The following is an 18154-nucleotide window of genomic DNA, read 5'->3' on the forward strand; positions in this document are numbered from 1 at the left end:
GTTGCTGAGAGCCTCCCAAGCACTGGAATTACTAGCATGCACCAGTATGCCCAGCTCCCATTTTATTTTGATTTTGAAACAGTCTCGCTAGGTTGATGAGAGTCTCACTACTTGCTGAGGCAGGAAAATTATAGGTTCAAAGTCAGCCTTGGCAACTTAGCAAGGCTGTCAACAACCTACTGAGACCTTGTTCCAAATAAATAAATAAGAAATAAAATAGGATTAAATCTCTAGCCCCCTCCAAAAATAGGGCTAGGGGTGTAGCTTAGAGTTAGAATGCTCCTGGGAGGCAAGCTGGATATGGTGGTGTACACTTGTAATCCCAGTAATCCCAGCATTTGGGAGGCTAAGACAGAAGAATTGCAGTCTGCAGACAGCCTCAGCTACTCAGTGAGGCCCTAGTGAGACCGTTTCAAATAAAGAATAAAAATAGGTCTGAGGGTGTAGCTCAGAGGTTGAATGCCCCTGGGTTCAATCCCTAGTACTGCAAAAAAAGTAAAAAAACAAAAACAAAGCCACCACCACCAACAACAACAAAACTAAGAGTTGTTACCATTATCAAAGCCTTAGAAGTTAAAATAATTTGAATTATAGCCAGGCGTGGTGGCACACGCTTGTAATCCCAGCATTCGGGAGGGTGAAACCGGAGAATCGCGGTTCACAGACAACCTCAGCTACCTAGTGAGGCCCTCTGCAACTCAGTGAGACCCGGCTTCAAAATAAAGAATAAAAAATAGGGCAGGGGGTGCAGCTCCGAGGTCGAATGCCCCTGGGTTCCACCCCCAGACCCACAAAAAAAAAAAAAAATTATCATCAAACACGCAGTCAGTTCTTGAGGGTTTTTTTTTTTATTATTTTTTTAAATGAGAATCCTAACCAGACAAGGCTTACACATTGCATTTTGTTGAGTTATATATCTCCCTTAATCTGTAGATCAGTGCCCCCCACGCAATTATTTGTGGAGGAACCTGGGTGGTTTGTCACGGGAGCTGTCCACCTGCTGGCTTTGCTGAGTGCATCCACAAGGGTCCTCTAGCACGTTGTGCGCCCGCTCCCTCCTGTTTCCTGGGAACTGAGATTGACAGGCAGAAGCTTATTCAGATTCAGTTTGAGTTCCTGGGCAAGGACGCCTCATGGAGGTCATGTCGCCTTCCAACAGAAGGCGCATCACGGCTGGCTCTCTGTGACATTGAGACAGATCAGTGGGTTTCATTGTCATCAGTCTCTATACATGACGTGAAATTTTACAACAGCTTTTCATGTCTGTCTTCATTAGGGATTATGAAATAGTGATTCTTTAGTTTTGTCACTCCTTGATCTATAAGCTAGACTATTTTTTTCTATAAAGAGAAACTTTCTCTTATCAACTATTTGGTTTCCCCCAAAGTACAGTTTATGCGGGAAAGGCTTGTTTCTCCCTTCTCCCTTCTCCCCCTCTCCCCCTTTTTTTGTGTGGTAGTGCTAGAGATTTAACCCAAGGGCATATACCTCCAAGATAAACCCCCAGCCCTTTTTATTCTTTATTTTGAAACAGGGTCTCACTAAGTTGCAGAGGGCCTCACTAAGTTGCTATGGCTGGCTGTGAACCGTGATCCTCCTGTCTCAGCCTCCCAAGTGCTAGGATTACAGGCGTGCGCCACCACGCCTGGCTCTTCCTTATTTTTAACTATTTACTTAAAATAATGTGTTGGGCATGGTGGCACACGCTTGTAATCCTAGCATTTGGAAGGCTGAGCCTGGAGGATCGCTCTTCTGGGACAGCCTCAGCTATTTAGTGAGGCTCTCCGCAACTTAGTGAGACCCTGTTTCAAAAACAGAATAAAAAATAGGCTGGGCGTGGTGGTGCACACTTGTAATCCCAGCACTTGGGAGGCTGAGATAGGATAGCAAGGTGTGAAGCCAGCCTCAGCTACTTAGTGAGGCTCTCAGCAACTTAGTGAGACCCTGTTTCAAAATAAAATATAAAATAGATCGGGGGCATAGCCCAGAGGTAGAGGCCCCTGGATCCCATCCCCAAGACCACACACACAAAAAAATAATAATAATAAATAAGGCAGGGAGTGTAGCTCAGAGCTCAAATGCCCCTGGGTTCCAGCCTCAGACTCACACACACAAAATAATGATAATGTGTTGGTTTCCTCGTGTCTGTCAAAGATGAGCGATGGGGTTAGTGTGCGTCTGTGCCCTCAATCCGTAACCCCTTGGTGCCCATACTTTGTCTCCCGCTTCTCGACACGTGTGTAGGTCAGGTCTGCACAGCCCCGGACAGGAGGCCTCCGCGGCGGCTGCAGTGGACGTGGCTGGGCCGGGCCGAGCTGTGGTTTGGGGACCAGACCCTGCACGTGTCCACGGTGCAGATGTGGCTGCTGCTGCATTTCAATCAGACAGAGGTGCCTTCCACTGTCTCTTCCCCTTGTCTGTCCCTCCTTTGCTCCTAAAAATTATTTCCATCCTCCTCCCCTCTTCTTGTACTGGGGATGGAACCCAGGGGCATTCTACCTCTGAGCTGCACCCCAAGTCCCATTGTATTTTATTTTATAACAGTCTCTTGCTAAGTGCTGAGGGCCTTACTAAATTGCTGAGGCTGTCCTCAAACCTGCAATCCTCCAATCTCAGTCTCAAATACTGGGATTACAGGCGTGTGCCACCATGTTGGCCACAGGGCCTATTTTCCTTTTCTTTCCCTTGACTCATGAGTAGCCATCTCTCCTCACCAGGAGGTGTCAGTGGAGACTTTGCTGAAGAACTCTGAGCTCTCTGCTGAGCTTCTGCACCAGGCACTCCTGCCTCTCACCTCTGAGAATGGCCCTTTGACGCTGCAGGCGGGTCCAGACTTTCCACGCGGGGGTAGGTGCATGGAGTGCAGGCCACGCCTCTGCTGTGGAGAGGGTGCTCTCGCTGGGGTGTAGTGCACTAGGGAAGGAGGATGCAGCAGGGTCCTCTTAGTCACCCACACGTCCCTCCCTGTCCTCGGATGCCTGAGTGCGACTGCGTTCCAGGTGTGCTGCAACTCCGCGAACCGCAGCCCCCGCCCAGTGAGGAGGCCCTGTGGCTGATGCCTCCCCAGACGTACCTGAACGTGGAGAAGGACGAGGGCTGCACGCTGGAGCAGAAGAGAAACCTCTTGAACTGTCTCCTTGTCCGTATCCTCAAAGCCCACGGGGAGAAAGGCCTCCACGTAGATCAGCTGGTCTGTCTGGTAGGCAGAGAGGGACCCCATCACTGTGGGACCGAGGGAGTCGTGCTTGGGGCCAGGGGATGGGCTGGAGGTCCTCACAAGGGAAGGGGAACTCAGTACGAGACCTCCAGTGGCAAACATTTCCATCTGGGTTTTATATTCCTGAAGGGGCAGTTAGACAGAAGGTAGAAATAAAACAAGTGTTTAACATGTGTATCCTCAAAATAATCCTACAAGGTAAGGGTTATTATTTTGTCACATTTGACAGATAAGACAGGTGAGGGACAGGAAAGTTAATAACTTGCCCACAGGCACACAGCCAGCAGGTGGCAGGGGCAGGCGCTGAGCCCAGGCAGGCGGGCTCTGGGTGAAAGTGGCCTGCTTATTTCTGCTCTGCCCAGGTGCTGGAGGCCTGGCGGGAGGGCCCGAATCCCCCTGGCAGCCTGGGCCGCGCTGTCGCTGGGGGCGTGGCCTGCACCAGCACAGATGTCCTCTCTTGCATCCTGCACCTCCTGGGCCAGGGCTACGTGGAGCGGCGTGAAGACCGACCTCAGATCCTGGTGTATGCCACACCAGAGCCCATGGGGCCCTGCCGGGGCCAGGCAGATGTCCCCTTCTGTGGCAGCCAGAGCACGAGGATCTCCAGGCCTAGGTAGCCGCCCCCTTGTGTGAGCTGGGGCGGAGGCCAGGCCAGGCGCCCTGGTGGAGAAGTGCCTGGCTCTTCCTCGGCTCCCCCGTTTCCCTGGCACATGGGCACTGTTATCCCCTCCCTTTTAGCGCCATCGCCCCTCTTTGTGTTTTCTGGTGACACGATACTAGGGACGGAGCCCAGGGGCGTTCGACCTCTGATCTACACCCCAGCCCGATTTTACCTTTATTTTTGAAACAGTCTCACTACTTTCTAAAGCTTCCTTGAACCTGCAGTTCTCCCGTCTCAGTCTCCCAAGTACTGGGATTACAGGCGTGTACCACCACCCGGCTGCCCCTCCTTGCCGTCAGGGTCTTACCATCCGCATCCTCCTAGAGCCAGCCCCTCAAGCAGATAGATGGCTCTCCTTCCAAGAAAGTAGTAAATAGCTGCAAATTTTTTTTTTTTTTTTTTTTTTTTTGGTGGTACTGGGGCTCCTGGAAGCCCTTCTACCTCCGGGCTACACTCCCAGACCTATTTTTGCATTTTTATTTGGAAACAGGGTCTCCTAAGCCAGAGCGCGGGGCTAGCTTCGAACCTGCGCGATCCTCCTGTCTCTGCCTCCCAAGCGCGGGGATTACAAGCGTGCGCCACCACGCCCGGCTGCAAATATTTACATAGTATTAAATATCTGTTCTGCTCTGTGAAATATGCAAAAAGCCTGTTCTGCAGAGGGGTTTGCTGTAGATCTTCCCTAGCTAGCTGACACCCTTCAGCATCCAGCATCGGGTCGGCTCACCAGAGGCTGCCAATGGCACAACTTTCCATGTCTGCTGCTTGCACGGTGTGTAAAGTCAGCTCTCAAGTGTCTCCCCAACCTGAGCGTGCATACCTGCCACCTAGCACTGGGTTAAACCCAGGCCCTGGCCCGGCAGCACTGTGTGACCTGTGCTGGATTCACAGGCCACTGGTGTAGTAAGGCTGGAGACAACTGTTTCTCACTAGAGGTGCTGCTAGCCCTTGGGACCTGCCGTGGACTTCCCACTCACTACTGGTCACAGCATCCCACCGCACCGTGAGGGCCCTCCCTCCCCAGCTATTGGCACAGCCAGCCCCAGCCCACATTTGCAAACAGGTGTGCAGAGGGCTCTGCTCTGGCAGCTGTTGGGTTGTCAGCCTCAGGCTGGTAAAGCAAGCACACGCAAAGGTGCACCGTGGGAGCAGGCGCCACCGGCTTCAGCAGGGGGCTGGACACCAGGATGGGTGCTGACTGCTGCCTCTCCCTCTCCCCAAGCCCAGAAGCTGTGGCCGCCCTGGCATCTCTGCAGCTGCCTGCGGGCCGCACCATGAGCCCCCAGGAGGTAGAAGGGCTGATGGAGCAGACGGTGCGGCAGGTACAGGAGACGCTGAACCTGGAGCCAGATGTGGCCCGGCACCTTCTGGTTCACGCCCACTGGGGCACCGACCAGCTGCTTCAGAGCTACAGCGATGACCCTGAGCCTCTGCTGCTGGCTGCTGGGCTGCGCGTGCCCCAGGCCCAGGCCGCACCCGCGCGCCCCGCCCACTGCCCCGTGTGCGTGAGCCCCTTGGAGCCCGCTGAGGACTCGCCCTCCCTCTGCTGCAAGCACGTCTGCTGTAAGGTGAGGCCCCTGGGAAGCACCCAGCTTCTCATCCAGCGCTCAGCATGCCACTGGGGCTGAGACCAGGCCTCGCGGCGCTGAGCGCCGTCCGCTGCTGAGCTCACCCTCAGCCCAGCCGTGTCTCCTAATGCCTTAGACTAGTCGTGCCCTTAACCCTGTGATGGAGCTGGCAGAAGCCAGTGATCTGTAGAGGTGCTCTCGAATTCTGCTGCCTCTAAGTCATTGGCTTTAAAACTCCTGGTGCTCAGACTGTACTCAGGCCAGTTACATCAGTCTCTGGAGTGAAATCCAGGCATCTCAGATGATTCCGACCATCAGATCAGCCAAGTGTGAGACCTGAGATGGAAAGATAGAGGGGTAGATGTCACATGCGTGAACTGTATGTCAAGGCCCTTGGTAACGAGCAGGTGCGTTAGAGCGGCGTGGCTGGCGTGTGGGTTCTCGTTACCACTCAGGCCCTTATGCCAGCACCGTCACTATTGCCATGAACCCTCATCTGACACACAAATGAAGTGTTACAGACCAGAAGCGCAAAGCAGAAGGGGACTGTGGGAAGTCCGGCTTGCTGCTGGGAAGCAGATACAAAGCTACCTGGTGGCCGCGGGCACACTGGCGCGTCCCTGTGACCCCAGGCTTGGGGGCCCAGCCAGGAGCCCGCAAACAGCCTCAGCACTTAGGCCCTCCACAACGCAGATCCTGTTTCAAAATAGAAAAACAAGCCAGCTGGGGGTGAGGCTTGGAGGTGGAATGGCCCCTGGTCTCAGTCCCTAGTACCTCGGGGGTGGGGGGAGGAGGAGGTAGGGAGTAACCCGACTTCAAGGAGAGGCCCAAGGCCAGCGGTGCTGAGTCGTGTTCCCACCTCGCAGCTCTTAGAACCTGTGCCCAGCCCAACACATGGCCTTAGCAGGAGGCGCCCTGTTGCCAGGACCTCCCAGCAGCAGCCCCTGGTGGGTGATCTGAGCCCTGAGCACGTGTGTGTGTGTGTGTGTGTGTGTGTGTGTGTGTGTCTGCTCCTTTTTCTCTGGTTCTAGTTACTCTTGCCTGATTGCTTAGGCTTCCTTGCCCCAGGTACGTAACTGTCTTCTTTATACTGTCCTCTCTTCACTCAACTAATATTTGTGTGGACCTACTGTGTGCATATTGCTGGGAGTAAAAAAAAAAATCCACACAAGAAATGATCCCAGAGCGACTAATGGCAGCTATCCTGTGTGGGCTGGCCTGGGCCGGCGCCGCGCAGCCTGCGTGCGGCGTGCTCCTTACTCCTTAATTGTTCTATGAGGTAGGTACTTTTATTGTACCCGTTTTTACAGGTGACATGCGGAGCCACTCAGAGGTGAAGTAACTTGTGTAAGGTCAGGATTTCCATTTTGGCAGTCTCGCCCCATGACAACTGCAGGGAGCAAGAGACCCGGGTGACGGCACAGGAAGCGCTGGGACGGGTCGCGGCTTGCCCTTTAGCTTGGGGAAGCAGGAGAGGGTGGCAGACGGGCAGTGTGACAGGAGGGGAGGCCCAGGAGGTGCATGGCCCCAGGTTAGGCTGGGTTGGCAGGTGGTAGGTGTTACTTTCAAGCGGGATTAATGAGATAAGGCATTTTCCGTTTGGATACTTCTCTTGCAGCGCCTGAGATCAAAGCTAGGGCTCACACATTCTAGGAAGCCGCTACACCCGAACTAGAACTAACTCCCCAGTACTTTTATTTGTTGTTGTTGTTTTTCTGGTACTGGGGATGGACCCGGGGACATTCTACCTCTGAGCTACACCCTCAGCCCTGTTTTTTATTCTTTATTTTGAAATGGTCTTACTGAGTTGTAAAGGGCCTCACTAATAACTGAGGCTGTCTGTGAACCGGGATCCTCCTGTCTCAGCCTCCCAAATGCTGGGGTTACAAGCGTGCACCACCACTCTGGGCTGGCCTTTATTTGTAGTTTGAAAGGTTGCTTTGGCCACTGTGTGGGGAAAAGGCTTGAGGAAACAAGACAGAAACAGGAAGGCCTTGGCAGCTGCTGTGCAGAGGCAGGTGTTTGGACTGCCGGCGTGATGAGAGATGGGGACAGGCTGGGACGCGCTGGTGATGCAGGCAGCAGGACTCGGTGGCTGTGAACAAGGGAGTCAGGACAGGGCCTGCGCTCGACCTGAGCATCTCAGTGGATGGAATGTGCAGTTTTACTAAATTTTTTTGGTGCTGGGGCTTAAACCCAGGGACGTTCTACTTTGGAGCTACACCCCCAGCCTGATTTTATTTATTTTTTTCTTTTTCTTTTTCTTTTCTTTTTTTTTTTTTTTGTTTGTTTGTTGTTTTTTGCAGTACTGAGGATTGAACTCAGGGGCATTCTACTTCCACGCTATATCCCTATTTTTTATTCTTTATTTTGAAATGGCCTCACTAAGTTGTAGAGGGCATCACTAAGTAGCTGAAGCTGGCCTTGAACTTGTGATCCTTCTGTCTCTGCCTCCCAAGTACTGGGATTACAAGCGTGTGCCACCACGCCTGGCTTCAGTTTTACTAAACGTAAGGAAATGTTTGGGCTGGGGATGGACGGTGGTTTTGAGGAGTAATTTAGGCTGCGGTGGCCATGTGAAGTTTGAGCTGTTTGCGGAGCATTGTAGGACAGGCAGGTGGCCACTGAGCTTTTAAACCTGGGAGAAGTGGCAAGGTCTGTTTGGCATCCCTGGGGAGACGCAGCAGTGCTGGGTGCCAAGCGGGGTCACGCTGTAGGGATGTGGGGACGGGAGCCTGACAGCGTGACTGAGAACAGGCTGACAGGAGGAGACCTCGCTGAGGGGGAGCCCGAGAGCCGGTCAGCCAAGCGGCAGGAGGAGGCGGAGGAGGGCTGTGGAGCAGGCCACCGTGTGAGCCTGGCTGTAGGTGACAGTGCTGACGCCCCCTGGGTGGATGGTGGCTAGAGCGTCATCCAGAGAAGGCTCCTTAGTGGAGTGGCGGTCCCCAGACTAAGATGCCAGGGCTCCATCCTACAGGCCTGTGGGGGACCCTGAGGCACCCGCGGGCCAGCAAGTATAGGAGGATCGCAGGCCAACATCAGCTTAGGCCCTATTTCAAAATAAAAACCAAAAAGGGATGGGGGAGTGTAGCTCAGAGGTAGAATGCCCCTGGGTTCAATTCCCAGTCCCTGCCAAAAAAAGACAGACATGCAAGAATTTGCCATTCAGCTTTCCAGTTTGTTTCAGTATGAAAGGGGTTGGTGTGGAGTAGAAGTGTTTCAGTCAGATGCTTCACATCTGTCCAGGGCCTCGATGGCACCTGCACCTGTAATCCCCAGGGCTAGGCCTGCTGTGTGGGAAGTGGCCACGGGCCGCGTGGAGGTCGCAGGAGGCTCAGTGCGGCCGTGCCTGGCGTGGGCTGCGCGTTGCGAGTGGGGGGCGGCTTTGTGGGAGGCTCTTGCAGTGGGCTAGGTCTGCGGAGGCGACGGCCTCGCTTCCAGTAAGAGACGTGAAGGTTCTGACACCAGGGGCAGGCCATGTGCCATGGCCGTGGGCAGATGTGTGCGAGGCGCGGGCTGGGGAGACGGGCGGCAGACAGGTGCAGGTGGCAGCATGGCGGGCTACCATGGCCCACGCCCCTTTCTCTTCCTGCTCTCCACATTTATCGAGCTTGGGTCCTTCTTCTCTGATTCTCCTTACCCATTCCCTTTGAGTTCATAGCACAATAATTACAACTGGGCCAACGTCGGGGCCTGTGCATCCACCAGGACAGCTGTGATTTGGGCCAGAAGGGTCGGTCCTCCAGGAGCAGGCTGTCTGGGGGCAGGGGAGCCCAGGACCCCGCCTCTGAGGGGCCTCCTTTGGTCCTTCCCAGTCGTGCTGGAATGAGTACCTGACAACTCGGATCGAGCAGAACCTAGTGAACTGCACCTGCCCCATCGCCGACTGCCCGGCCCAGCCCACCGGCGCCTTCATCCGTGCCATTGTGTCCTCGCCAGAGGTCATCTCCAAGGTACCTTTCTTCGCCAAGAGGCTCCGGTGCCGAGCCACGGGGCAGGCGGGTGTGTGGGGAGCCGCGCCTCAGCGTGGCACTGTGCTCCATCCACAGTATGAGAAGGCGCTCCTGCGGGGCTTCGTGGAGAGCTGCTCCAACCTGACCTGGTGCACCAACCCCCAGGGCTGCGACCGCATCCTGTGCCGCCAGGGCCTGGGCTGCGGCACCGCCTGCTCCAAGTGCGGCTGGACCTCCTGCTTCAGCTGCAGCTTTCCTGAGGTGGGTGCCCGGCCCTGACCAAGTCTCGCCCTCTCGAGGCCTGCCCGGCACCTTCCTGACACACACGTGGCGCTGGCTTGCCCTTCCTCCTCCCCATGCTCCGCTCTGCTCCCCTCCCACGGTCCACACACGGCCCATCAGGGCTCGGCTGTGTCCTCAGCACCCGCTCCCACTCCAGGCACACTACCCTGCCAGCTGTGGCCACATGTCTCAGTGGGTGGACGATGGCGGCTACTACGATGGCATGAGCGCGGAGGCCCAGAGCAAGCACCTGGCCAAGCTCATCTCCAAGCGCTGCCCCAGCTGCCAGGCTCCCATCGAGAAGAACGAGGGGTGCCTGCAGTAAGAAGGGGCTGTGGGCCCTGGGGTATTGGGCGGGAGAAGCGGGAGCCTGCAGGAAGGAAGAACAAAGTCAGAAAGCCAGCCGTCCTCACCTGGCACCCTCCTGAGGGCCGCTTGGCCTGCGAGGTCCCCTCCTTCACTTCTAAGTCTAAGTTGTGTTGGCAACTCAAAAGCACGGTGCACTCTGCAGGGCTTGGTAAGATGAAGGGGGCTGTAGGAGCTGGGCGCAGTGGTGCACACCTGTAATCCCAGTACTTGGGAGGCTGAGACGGGAGAATCACAGGCTCACGGTCAGCCTCAGCTACTTAGCCTTATTTAAAAGTAAAAAATCAAAAGGGCTGGGGGCTGCCGGGTGCGGTGGCGCACGCTTGTAATCCCCGCGTTTGGGAGGCGGAGACAGGAGGATCGCACAGGTTCGAAGCCAGCTGTGCTGGCTTAAGAGACCCTGTTTCCAAATAAAATATAAAATAGGTCTGGGAGTGTAGCCCGGAGGTAGAAGGGTTCCATCCCCAGTACCATTAAAAAAAAAAAAAAAAAAGGGCTGGGGATGTAACTTGGAGGTAGAGCACCTTGGGTTCTGGCCCCAGCACAGGCTGGGGAGAAGCCAGAGCCCTTGGCAGCCTTACCTCCACGCAAGGCAGGGCCCTCTGATCCTGGCTTCCTCTGTAGCATGACCTGTGCCAAATGTAACCATGGATTCTGCTGGCGCTGCCTCAAGTCCTGGAAGCCGAATCACAAGGACTATTACAACTGCTCTGCCATGGTAGGGGCTGGGCGCTGGGGCAGGCCGGAGCAGGCAGGCCGGGCTGCTGCTGCTGGCCCCGGCACAGCTGTGTCCAGAGCAGGGCACAGCACTTGGGCGGAGGCTCTGTGTGGGGCCCTGGCCGGGAGGCCTGTGCCCAGGAGCCTGTGGTCACACTAGAAGCCAGAATCTCAGGGAGGGCAGGCAGAGCAAGGTCTCCAGGGTCGGGCCCCACTCCACTTCCCAGTGGGCAGCTCAGGGCAGGCCCCAACATCCCCTGCGGCAGGGTCATGCCGTGCCCTGCTCGCAGTTAGAAGAGTTAGACACAGAAGGGCCTCGTGAGTGGCGGGTGTTCTAATGGTTGGCCCCGTCCTGCCTGGACGAGCGCCCAGCAGCCCTTTCCGCCGCCCTTCCCAGGTGAGCAAGGCAGCTCGCCAGGAGAAGCGGTTCCAGGACTACAACGAGAGGTGCACTTTCCATCACCAGGCCCGGGTGAGCAGCCGGGGTGGGGGCTGTGTGAGGCCGTCAGAGGGCTGCTGCGGGCCGGGAAGGGCCGGGGCTGCAGGAACTTGCTGAGTCTCCCTCTCGCACAGGAGTTCGCTGTGAACTTGTGGAACCGGGTCTCTGCCATCCATGAGGTGCCCCCGCCCGGGTCCTTCACCTTCCTCAGCGAGGCCTGCCGGGGCCTTGAGCAGGCGCGGAAGGTTGTGGGGGGGACCTGGGGGGGAGGAGGGAGCAGAGGCCGCAGCGGCCCGGGAGAGCTGACGGGGCTCCCCTAGGTGCTGGCCTATGCCTGCGTGTACAGCTTCTACAGCCGGGACTCGGAGCGTGCAGATGTGGTGGAGCAGCAGACGGAGAGCCTGGAGCTGCACACCAACGCCCTGCAGATCCTCCTGGGTAAGCCAGGCCGCCCCCACGCCCGTGCCCCTCATCCTGCATGGCCTCGGCCCAGGGCTCAGGGGTGCACGGCAGGTTCTTCAGCTCTGGTCTCTACTTGCCCGAGGTGTGAGCGCAGAAGGCTGGCAGGGGCCGCGCGGGGGCGCTGGGGTGGGGGTGAAGGGAACCGCCATGCCTGCCTCGCAGAGGAGACCCTGCTGCGCTGCCAGGACCTGGCCACGTCGCTGCGCCTGTTGCGAGCTGACTGCCTCAGCACGGGCATGGAGCTGCTCCGGCGGATCCGGGAGAGGCTGCTGGCCATCCTGCAGCATTCCACCCAGGTACCTCCTGAAGGGAGGCAGCGAGGAGGGCGATGGCCGCCCCGAGGCCCGGACACTGCCAGCCCTGGGCCAGCCTGCCGTCTCCCGGCCTCCCAGTGTCCCACAGACAAAGGGGCTGCTTGCTCACTTGTTGACCGTGTTTTGGTCAGGTTGACAGTGGCTCAGGGGACCTTGCCAGGCGGTACTTCTGAGATGTGGCCTCAGAGTCTCAACGGCTCCCAGGAGGGCCCGGGGAGTAAGGGTCTCCAAGGCTCAGCCTAGCCCTAACCCATGTGTGTTGAGCCTGAACTGTGGCCCCCACCCTTCTGTCCATTACTGACTGTCGGTAAATTGGGCAGAAAAGGCACAGACACTATAAGCTGCATGGGCACAGTGGGGTGCCCACCCTTGTGTCCGGTCCCTGAGGGACCTCAGTGGGTTAAATCGCAGTGGCTCGTGCAGGGCCGGGGAGAGGCCGAGGGGCTGCCTAGTAGGAGCTGTCGTGGAGGTACGCAAGGCACGAGGCGCCCACTGTCCTTTGCTCTCCCGCTCCTGCCAGGATTTCCGTGTTGGTCTCCAGAGTCCTTCCCTAGAGGCCCAGAAGGCAAAAGGATCCAACGTGCCTGGCAGTCAGTGAGTAGGCGGGCGAGCCCTGGCAGGGGCAGCGGGAGGGCCAGCCTCTGGGCTCAGAGCCTGGCTTCCCCAGACCCCAGGGACGCTTTGGGCTGGAGGAGGGCCCTGAGTGGCAGCGGGAGGGCGGGCCTCTGGGCTCAGAGCCTGGCTTCCCCAGGCCCCCGCCACGCTATGGGCTGAAAGTAAGGGACGAGGAAGAGGAAGACGTCGAGGAGGAGGGCCCCGAGTGGCAGCAGGATGAGTTCGATGAGGACCTGGACAACGACAGCTTCTCCTACGATGAATCTGAAAACCTGGACCGAGACACGTTCTTCTTTGGTGATGAGGATGACGACGACGAGGCCTACGACTGAGGGGGCAGGAGGCAGGAGACCTGCAGCCACCCTTCCACAATCATGGGGCTTTGCTGACCCGCCATCGTCATGCAGCACCTTCTGTTTACTGAATAAATTCTTTCACACTTCTTGGGAGGTAGGCTGGCCAGCTTCCCAGGGGCCCCCAGCTTCTGCCCTGCCCCTCACATGGCCACCCCTCCCTTACTCTTCTTCAGCCCTCACACTCGGCCCAGAGCAGCCCCTCTGGCCTACGCCGACAAAGGTGGCCAGGCCAGCTTCAGAGCCGACCAGAGGATCCTGAGGGCTCTGAGGACGAGGCGTCCTCTCCTTGGGGACTACACTCGTAACGGGCCTCTCTACCTTAGATAAAGTGGGTAGGAAAGAGATGTACTAAGACCTGCCCCTTCCCTACCACAATACAGACGTAATGGAAGAATCTGAAATGAACCTTTTAATTTGCTACTGGGGCTAAGAGGCAGGAATGGCACCGCAGCAGCGGTGGAAGATCTGATCAGGTGGCTCTGTCAGTCGGTTGGGCCGCTGGGGGCAGCCGCCTGCCCCCGGGGACCAGTCTCAAAGTATCTGTCCAGCACGGCCTCCACCTCTCCCTCTTCGTAGTCCCACACCTGGAACCTGGAGCCATCCGCTGCTCCCCGGATCATGGCAGAGAGCACTGGAGCGGGAGGGAGAGGGCCATGAGCCCGCTTCCCTACACATACCCCCATTCTGCTCCAGGGGCCCCAGGGGGAGCTGCCAGGGACAGATGTGGCGGCCACCTAGGGCTTGGGGCGCTCACCTCGGCCAGATTGCGGGCGGAAAAGGCACAGGATTTGCTTATTGAGGGCCACGGCCCGGCCCAGCTCGTAGCCGACACCCAAGGAGGGCTGCGTCACCTCTGCCACGACCACTGGGAAGGAAGGAACAGAGACTCTGGCCTGTGCGGCCTCAGTGGGGCAGGCCAGGGGGTGGGGGAGGCGCTCACCTTCTGCCTGCTGCAGCCAGGCCAAGTCCCGGGCATGGATGAGCCTGTCGCCCCCGGCGGCTTCTTCCCCTAGGGTTGAAGGAAAGCCAGGCAAGGACATGGCTGCGGGCTCCCAAGAAGGTTGGCTGGACTCAGGGTTGAACTCACCGGTATTCTACCTCGGAGCTATACTATCAGCCCCTTTTTAAAAAAAATATTTTTTTCTTTTTTGCATGTGGCTGTGTGGTATTGGGGCCGCCTACCCCTGAGCTACATCCTCAGCCCTATTTTATTTTTTACTTTGAAACAGGATCTCACTAGTTTCCGGGGGTCCGGGGTGGGGGCTCTCTGAAACTCGGACCCTCCTGGCTCAGCCTCCCAAGTACTGGGATGGCAAGCTGCCGCCGCCTGTTTGAAGAGCATCTTAACAGGGTGTGGCGCAGGGCCGTCATTCCAGTACTTGGGAGGCTGAGACGGGAGGATCCAGGTCTGAGACCCTGTTTCAGAAATAAAAGTTAAAAAGGGCTTGTGGGTGTCGCTCAAAGGTAGAACACCCCGGTTCCAGCCCCCCAGCCCCCCGCCAGAGAAAAGGAGGTGGAGATTGGGAGAGACTGCGAGGACTGGGTAGCGGCGTGCACGCCCGAGGACGCGGGCGCTGGGCAGCGGGCTGGGCGGGGACGCGCACCTGCGGCCCCGGCCCGCTGCCCCCAACCCGCGGCCCCCCGGCCCGCCGGCCCCGGCCCGCAGCCCCCAACCCGCCCGCCCGCCGCCCCCAGCCCGCCGGCCCCGGCCCGCCCGCCGGCCCGGCTCACCCGCGGCGCCCAGCCCCGCCGCCGCCACGTGCTCGGTGAGCACCGTCCCCCAGCGCCGCAGCCGCGACACGATGCGCGCGTACAGCGCCCGGTCCCCGCGCCCGCCGCGGACGCTCCCGCAGAAGTACAGCGCCCGGCGGCGCCCCGCGCCCGGCTCCCCCGGCTCCCCCGGCTCCCCGCGCGCCCGCGCCCCGGCCGCCATCGCCGCCATCGCCGCCATCGCCGCCCGCCAGGGGGCGCACACGTGCCGGGCACAGACTCGGAGAGCCCGCCGGCGATTTCTAGTGGGCGCTTTTTTGGGAGGTGACAGGTAACTATCAAAAGTGTGGAGTTATAGGGAAGACATGATTTTGTGTGTATGGGGGTGGTGGGAATTGAACCCAGGGGCGTTCCATCTCCGAGCTGCACCCCTAGCCCTCTTTTCTATTGAATATTTTGAAACAGGGTCTCACCAGATTGATCTCTCTCTGCTTCCTGAGGCTGCCCTTGAACCTGTGACCCACCTGTCTCAGCCTCCCAAGTACCGGGTTAGCGGATACATTTATTTATTTATTTATTGTAGTACTTATTGTAGTATTATTATAGTATTTATTTATAAATATAAATAAATTATAAATTATAAATTATAAATTTATAAATTATAAATAAATTATAGTATTTATTGTAGTATTTATTTAGTACTTATTGTAGTATTTATTTATTTATTTATTTATTTATTGTAGTACTGGGGATGGAACCCAGGGGCATTCTACCTCCAAGCTACACCCCCCAGCCCTATTCTTTATTCTTTATTTTGAAACAGGATCTCACTGAGTTGCAGGGGGTCTCACTTAGTAGCTGAGGCTGTCCAGGAACTGTGATCCTCCTGTTTGAGCCTCCCAAATGCTGGGCTTACAAACGTGCGCCACCACACCTGGCTTGCTTGCATTTATTTATTTGCTTGCTTGTTTGTTTGTTTGTTTGTTTATTTTGCAGTGCTGGAGATGGGATCCAGGGCCTTGAACATGATAGGCAAACACTCTACCACTGAGCTATACTCCAACCCCAATACTTTTTTTTTTTTTTTTTTTTTGGTACTAGGGATGGAACCTAGGGGCATTCTACCTCCAAGCTACATTTCCAGCCCTATTTTTAATTTTTATTTTGAAACAGAGTTTCACTGAGTTGCAGTGGGCCTTACTAAGTAGTAGCTGAGGCTGTCCTCAAAACACAAAACACTATCCTCCTGTCTCAGCCTCCCAAATGCTGAGATTACAAGTGTGCACCACCACGCCCGGCTCCAATAATATTTTTTATTTTTATTTAATTTATTTAATTTATTTATTTATTTGGGGGGGTTGGGGATGGAACTCAGGGGCATTTGATCTCCAAGCTACACCCTCTGCCCTATTTTTTTTATTCTTTATTTTTGAAACAGAGTCTCACTAAGTTGTGGAGGGCCTCATTAAGTAGCTGAGGCTATCTGCAAACTGATCCTCCGGTCTCAGCTTCCAGAATGCTGGGATTACAAGCGTGCGCCACCACGTCTGGCTTCCAATAATATTTTTTAAACGGTCAAATACAGCTGGTGATGTACACCTGTAATCCCAGTGTTTGGGAGGCTGAGACTGGAGGATCACAGGTTCAAGGCCAGCTTCAGCAACATAGCAAGACTCTCAACAAGTTAGACCCTGTTTCCAAAGAAAATAAGATAGGGCTGTGGGTGTAGCTCAGAAATAGAAAGCCCCTGGATTCAGTCCCTAGAAACACACACACACACACCCCTCTGTCTTTTTTTTCCCCCTGTGGTACTAGGAATCGAACTTACGGGCGTTCTCCCTCTTTCTTAATTTTTATTTTGAAGCAGGGTCTCGCTAGGTTGGTGAGTCTCAGTACTTGCTGAGGCTGTCCTCGAACCTGCAGTCCTCCTGGCTTGCAGTGAGCCCTTCCGCCCAGTGCAGAGGGGCCTGCGTTGGAGGGATGGGAAGCGGGCGGTGGGCAAGCTGGCGGGGCAGCATGGGGAGCGCGGTATCTCAGTATCTCGATTCGGTTACTCGCTGGTTCTGTGACCTTGAGCGGGTCCCTTAAACCTCAGAATCTAACTGTGGCCTCAGTCTCCTTATCTGCAGGACTGGGGAGTAACGAGGAATGAAAAAGCACATTAGCAAAAAAGGGCTCACTCGGCATGGTGGTGCATGCTGTAATCAGTACTTGGGAGGCTGGGACTAGAGGATCGCAGGTTCAAGACCAGCCTCAGGAGCCGGCGTGGCGGTGCACGCTTGTGACCCCAGGACTTGGGAGGCTGAGACAGGATCACGGTTCACAGCCAGCCTCAGCTACTTGTGAGACCCTCTGCAACTTAGTGAGACCCTGTTTCAAAATAAAAAATAGGCCTGGGGGTGTAGCTTGGAGGTAGAATGCCTCTGGGTTCAATCCTTAGTACTGCAGAGGAGGAGGAGGAGGAGGAGGAGGAGGAGGAGGAACCATGAAGTACTAGACATTTGTAAGTTGTTCAGTTCAACAAAAATTGTTTTTATGATGGAAAATGTCAAACTTACATACAAGTACAGAGAACAGCAAAAGACTACACACTGTCTGATTTCATTAAAATGAAAAGTCCAAGCCGGGCGTGGTGGAGCACGCTGTAACCCCAGTGACTCAGAAGGCTGAGGCAGAGGATGGATCACAAATTCATGGCCAGCCTGGACAACTAGAGACACTGTCTCAAAATTAAAAGACACTCTCTGGGCGTGGTGGCGCACGCTTGTAATCCCCACGCTTGGGAGGCTGAGACAGGAGGATCGCACAGGTTCGAAGCCAGCCTCAGCTACTTAGTGAGGCTCTCAGCAACTTAGTGAGACCCTGTTTCCAAATAAAGTATAAAAGAGGTCTGGGAGTGTAGCCCAGAGGTAGAAAGCCTCTGGGTTCCACCCCCAGTACCACACACACACACAAAAGGACTGGGAATGTAGTGCCCCTGGGTTTTATTACCAGTACTGGGAAAACAAAGAAATAAACAAAAAACAGAAAAGAAAAAAAATTACTATAGAAAGAAAGAGTTTACTAGAAGAAGAAGAAGGAAGAAGAAGAAGAAGAAGAAGAAGAAGAAGAAGAAGAAGAAGAAGAAGAAGAAGGAAGAAGAAGAAGAAGAAGAAGAAGAAGAAGAAGAAGAAGAAGAAGAAGAAGAAGGAGAAGAAGAAGGAAGAAACTTGGTGTAGTGGCACACACCTGTAATCCCAGTACTTGAGAGGCTGAGACAGGAGGATCACAGGTTTGAGGCCAGCCTCAGCAACTTACGAAAGCCCTCAGCATCTTAGTGAGATCCTGTTTCAAACTAAAAAAATAGAATAGGGCTGGGGGGTGTAGCTCAGAGGTAGAATGCCTCTGGGTTCAATCCCTGTTACACCACACACACACCAAAAAATAAAATAAAATAAAAAAACAATAAAAAAACAGGAATATGTTTTACTGTAGTAATTAAAACCGTATGGAAC

General features: G+C 55.6%; 2 protein-coding genes across 2 annotated transcripts in view; one reads left to right on the forward strand and one right to left on the reverse strand.

The window, feature by feature from the left end:
- CUL9 (cullin 9) overlaps window positions 1–12926 on the forward strand; it is a gene marked incomplete at its 3' end in the record, with an annotated part of 32879 nt that extends 19953 nt beyond the window's left edge. The window contains exons 26-40 of the mRNA XM_080699840.1: window positions 2245–2390; window positions 2718–2847; window positions 3000–3199; window positions 3580–3830; window positions 5101–5446; window positions 9262–9399; window positions 9496–9660; window positions 9839–10002; window positions 10672–10765; window positions 11162–11236; window positions 11338–11448; window positions 11524–11641; window positions 11828–11961; window positions 12500–12573; window positions 12731–12926. Coding sequence (XP_080555966.1) covers window positions 2245–2390; window positions 2718–2847; window positions 3000–3199; window positions 3580–3830; window positions 5101–5446; window positions 9262–9399; window positions 9496–9660; window positions 9839–10002; window positions 10672–10765; window positions 11162–11236; window positions 11338–11448; window positions 11524–11641; window positions 11828–11961; window positions 12500–12573; window positions 12731–12926 — 2342 coding nt within the window. The remainder of the gene's footprint in view (window positions 1–2244; window positions 2391–2717; window positions 2848–2999; window positions 3200–3579; window positions 3831–5100; window positions 5447–9261; window positions 9400–9495; window positions 9661–9838; window positions 10003–10671; window positions 10766–11161; window positions 11237–11337; window positions 11449–11523; window positions 11642–11827; window positions 11962–12499; window positions 12574–12730) is intronic.
- Window positions 12927–13432: 506 nt separating this feature from the next.
- On the reverse strand, window positions 13433–14892 carry DNPH1 (2'-deoxynucleoside 5'-phosphate N-hydrolase 1; the record flags this gene model as incomplete). The annotated part of the gene is made up of 4 exons (XM_080700587.1): window positions 13433–13581; window positions 13705–13815; window positions 13891–13959; window positions 14682–14892. The coding sequence occupies 4 exons, from the start codon at window positions 14890–14892 to the stop codon at window positions 13433–13435; spliced, it is 540 nt and encodes a 179-aa protein (XP_080556713.1).
- Window positions 14893–18154: the final 3262 nt, after the last annotated feature.

Source organism: Muscardinus avellanarius (assembly GCF_963383645.1).
Source record: "Muscardinus avellanarius genome assembly, chromosome: 8".
NCBI lineage: Eukaryota > Metazoa > Chordata > Mammalia > Rodentia > Gliridae > Muscardinus > Muscardinus avellanarius.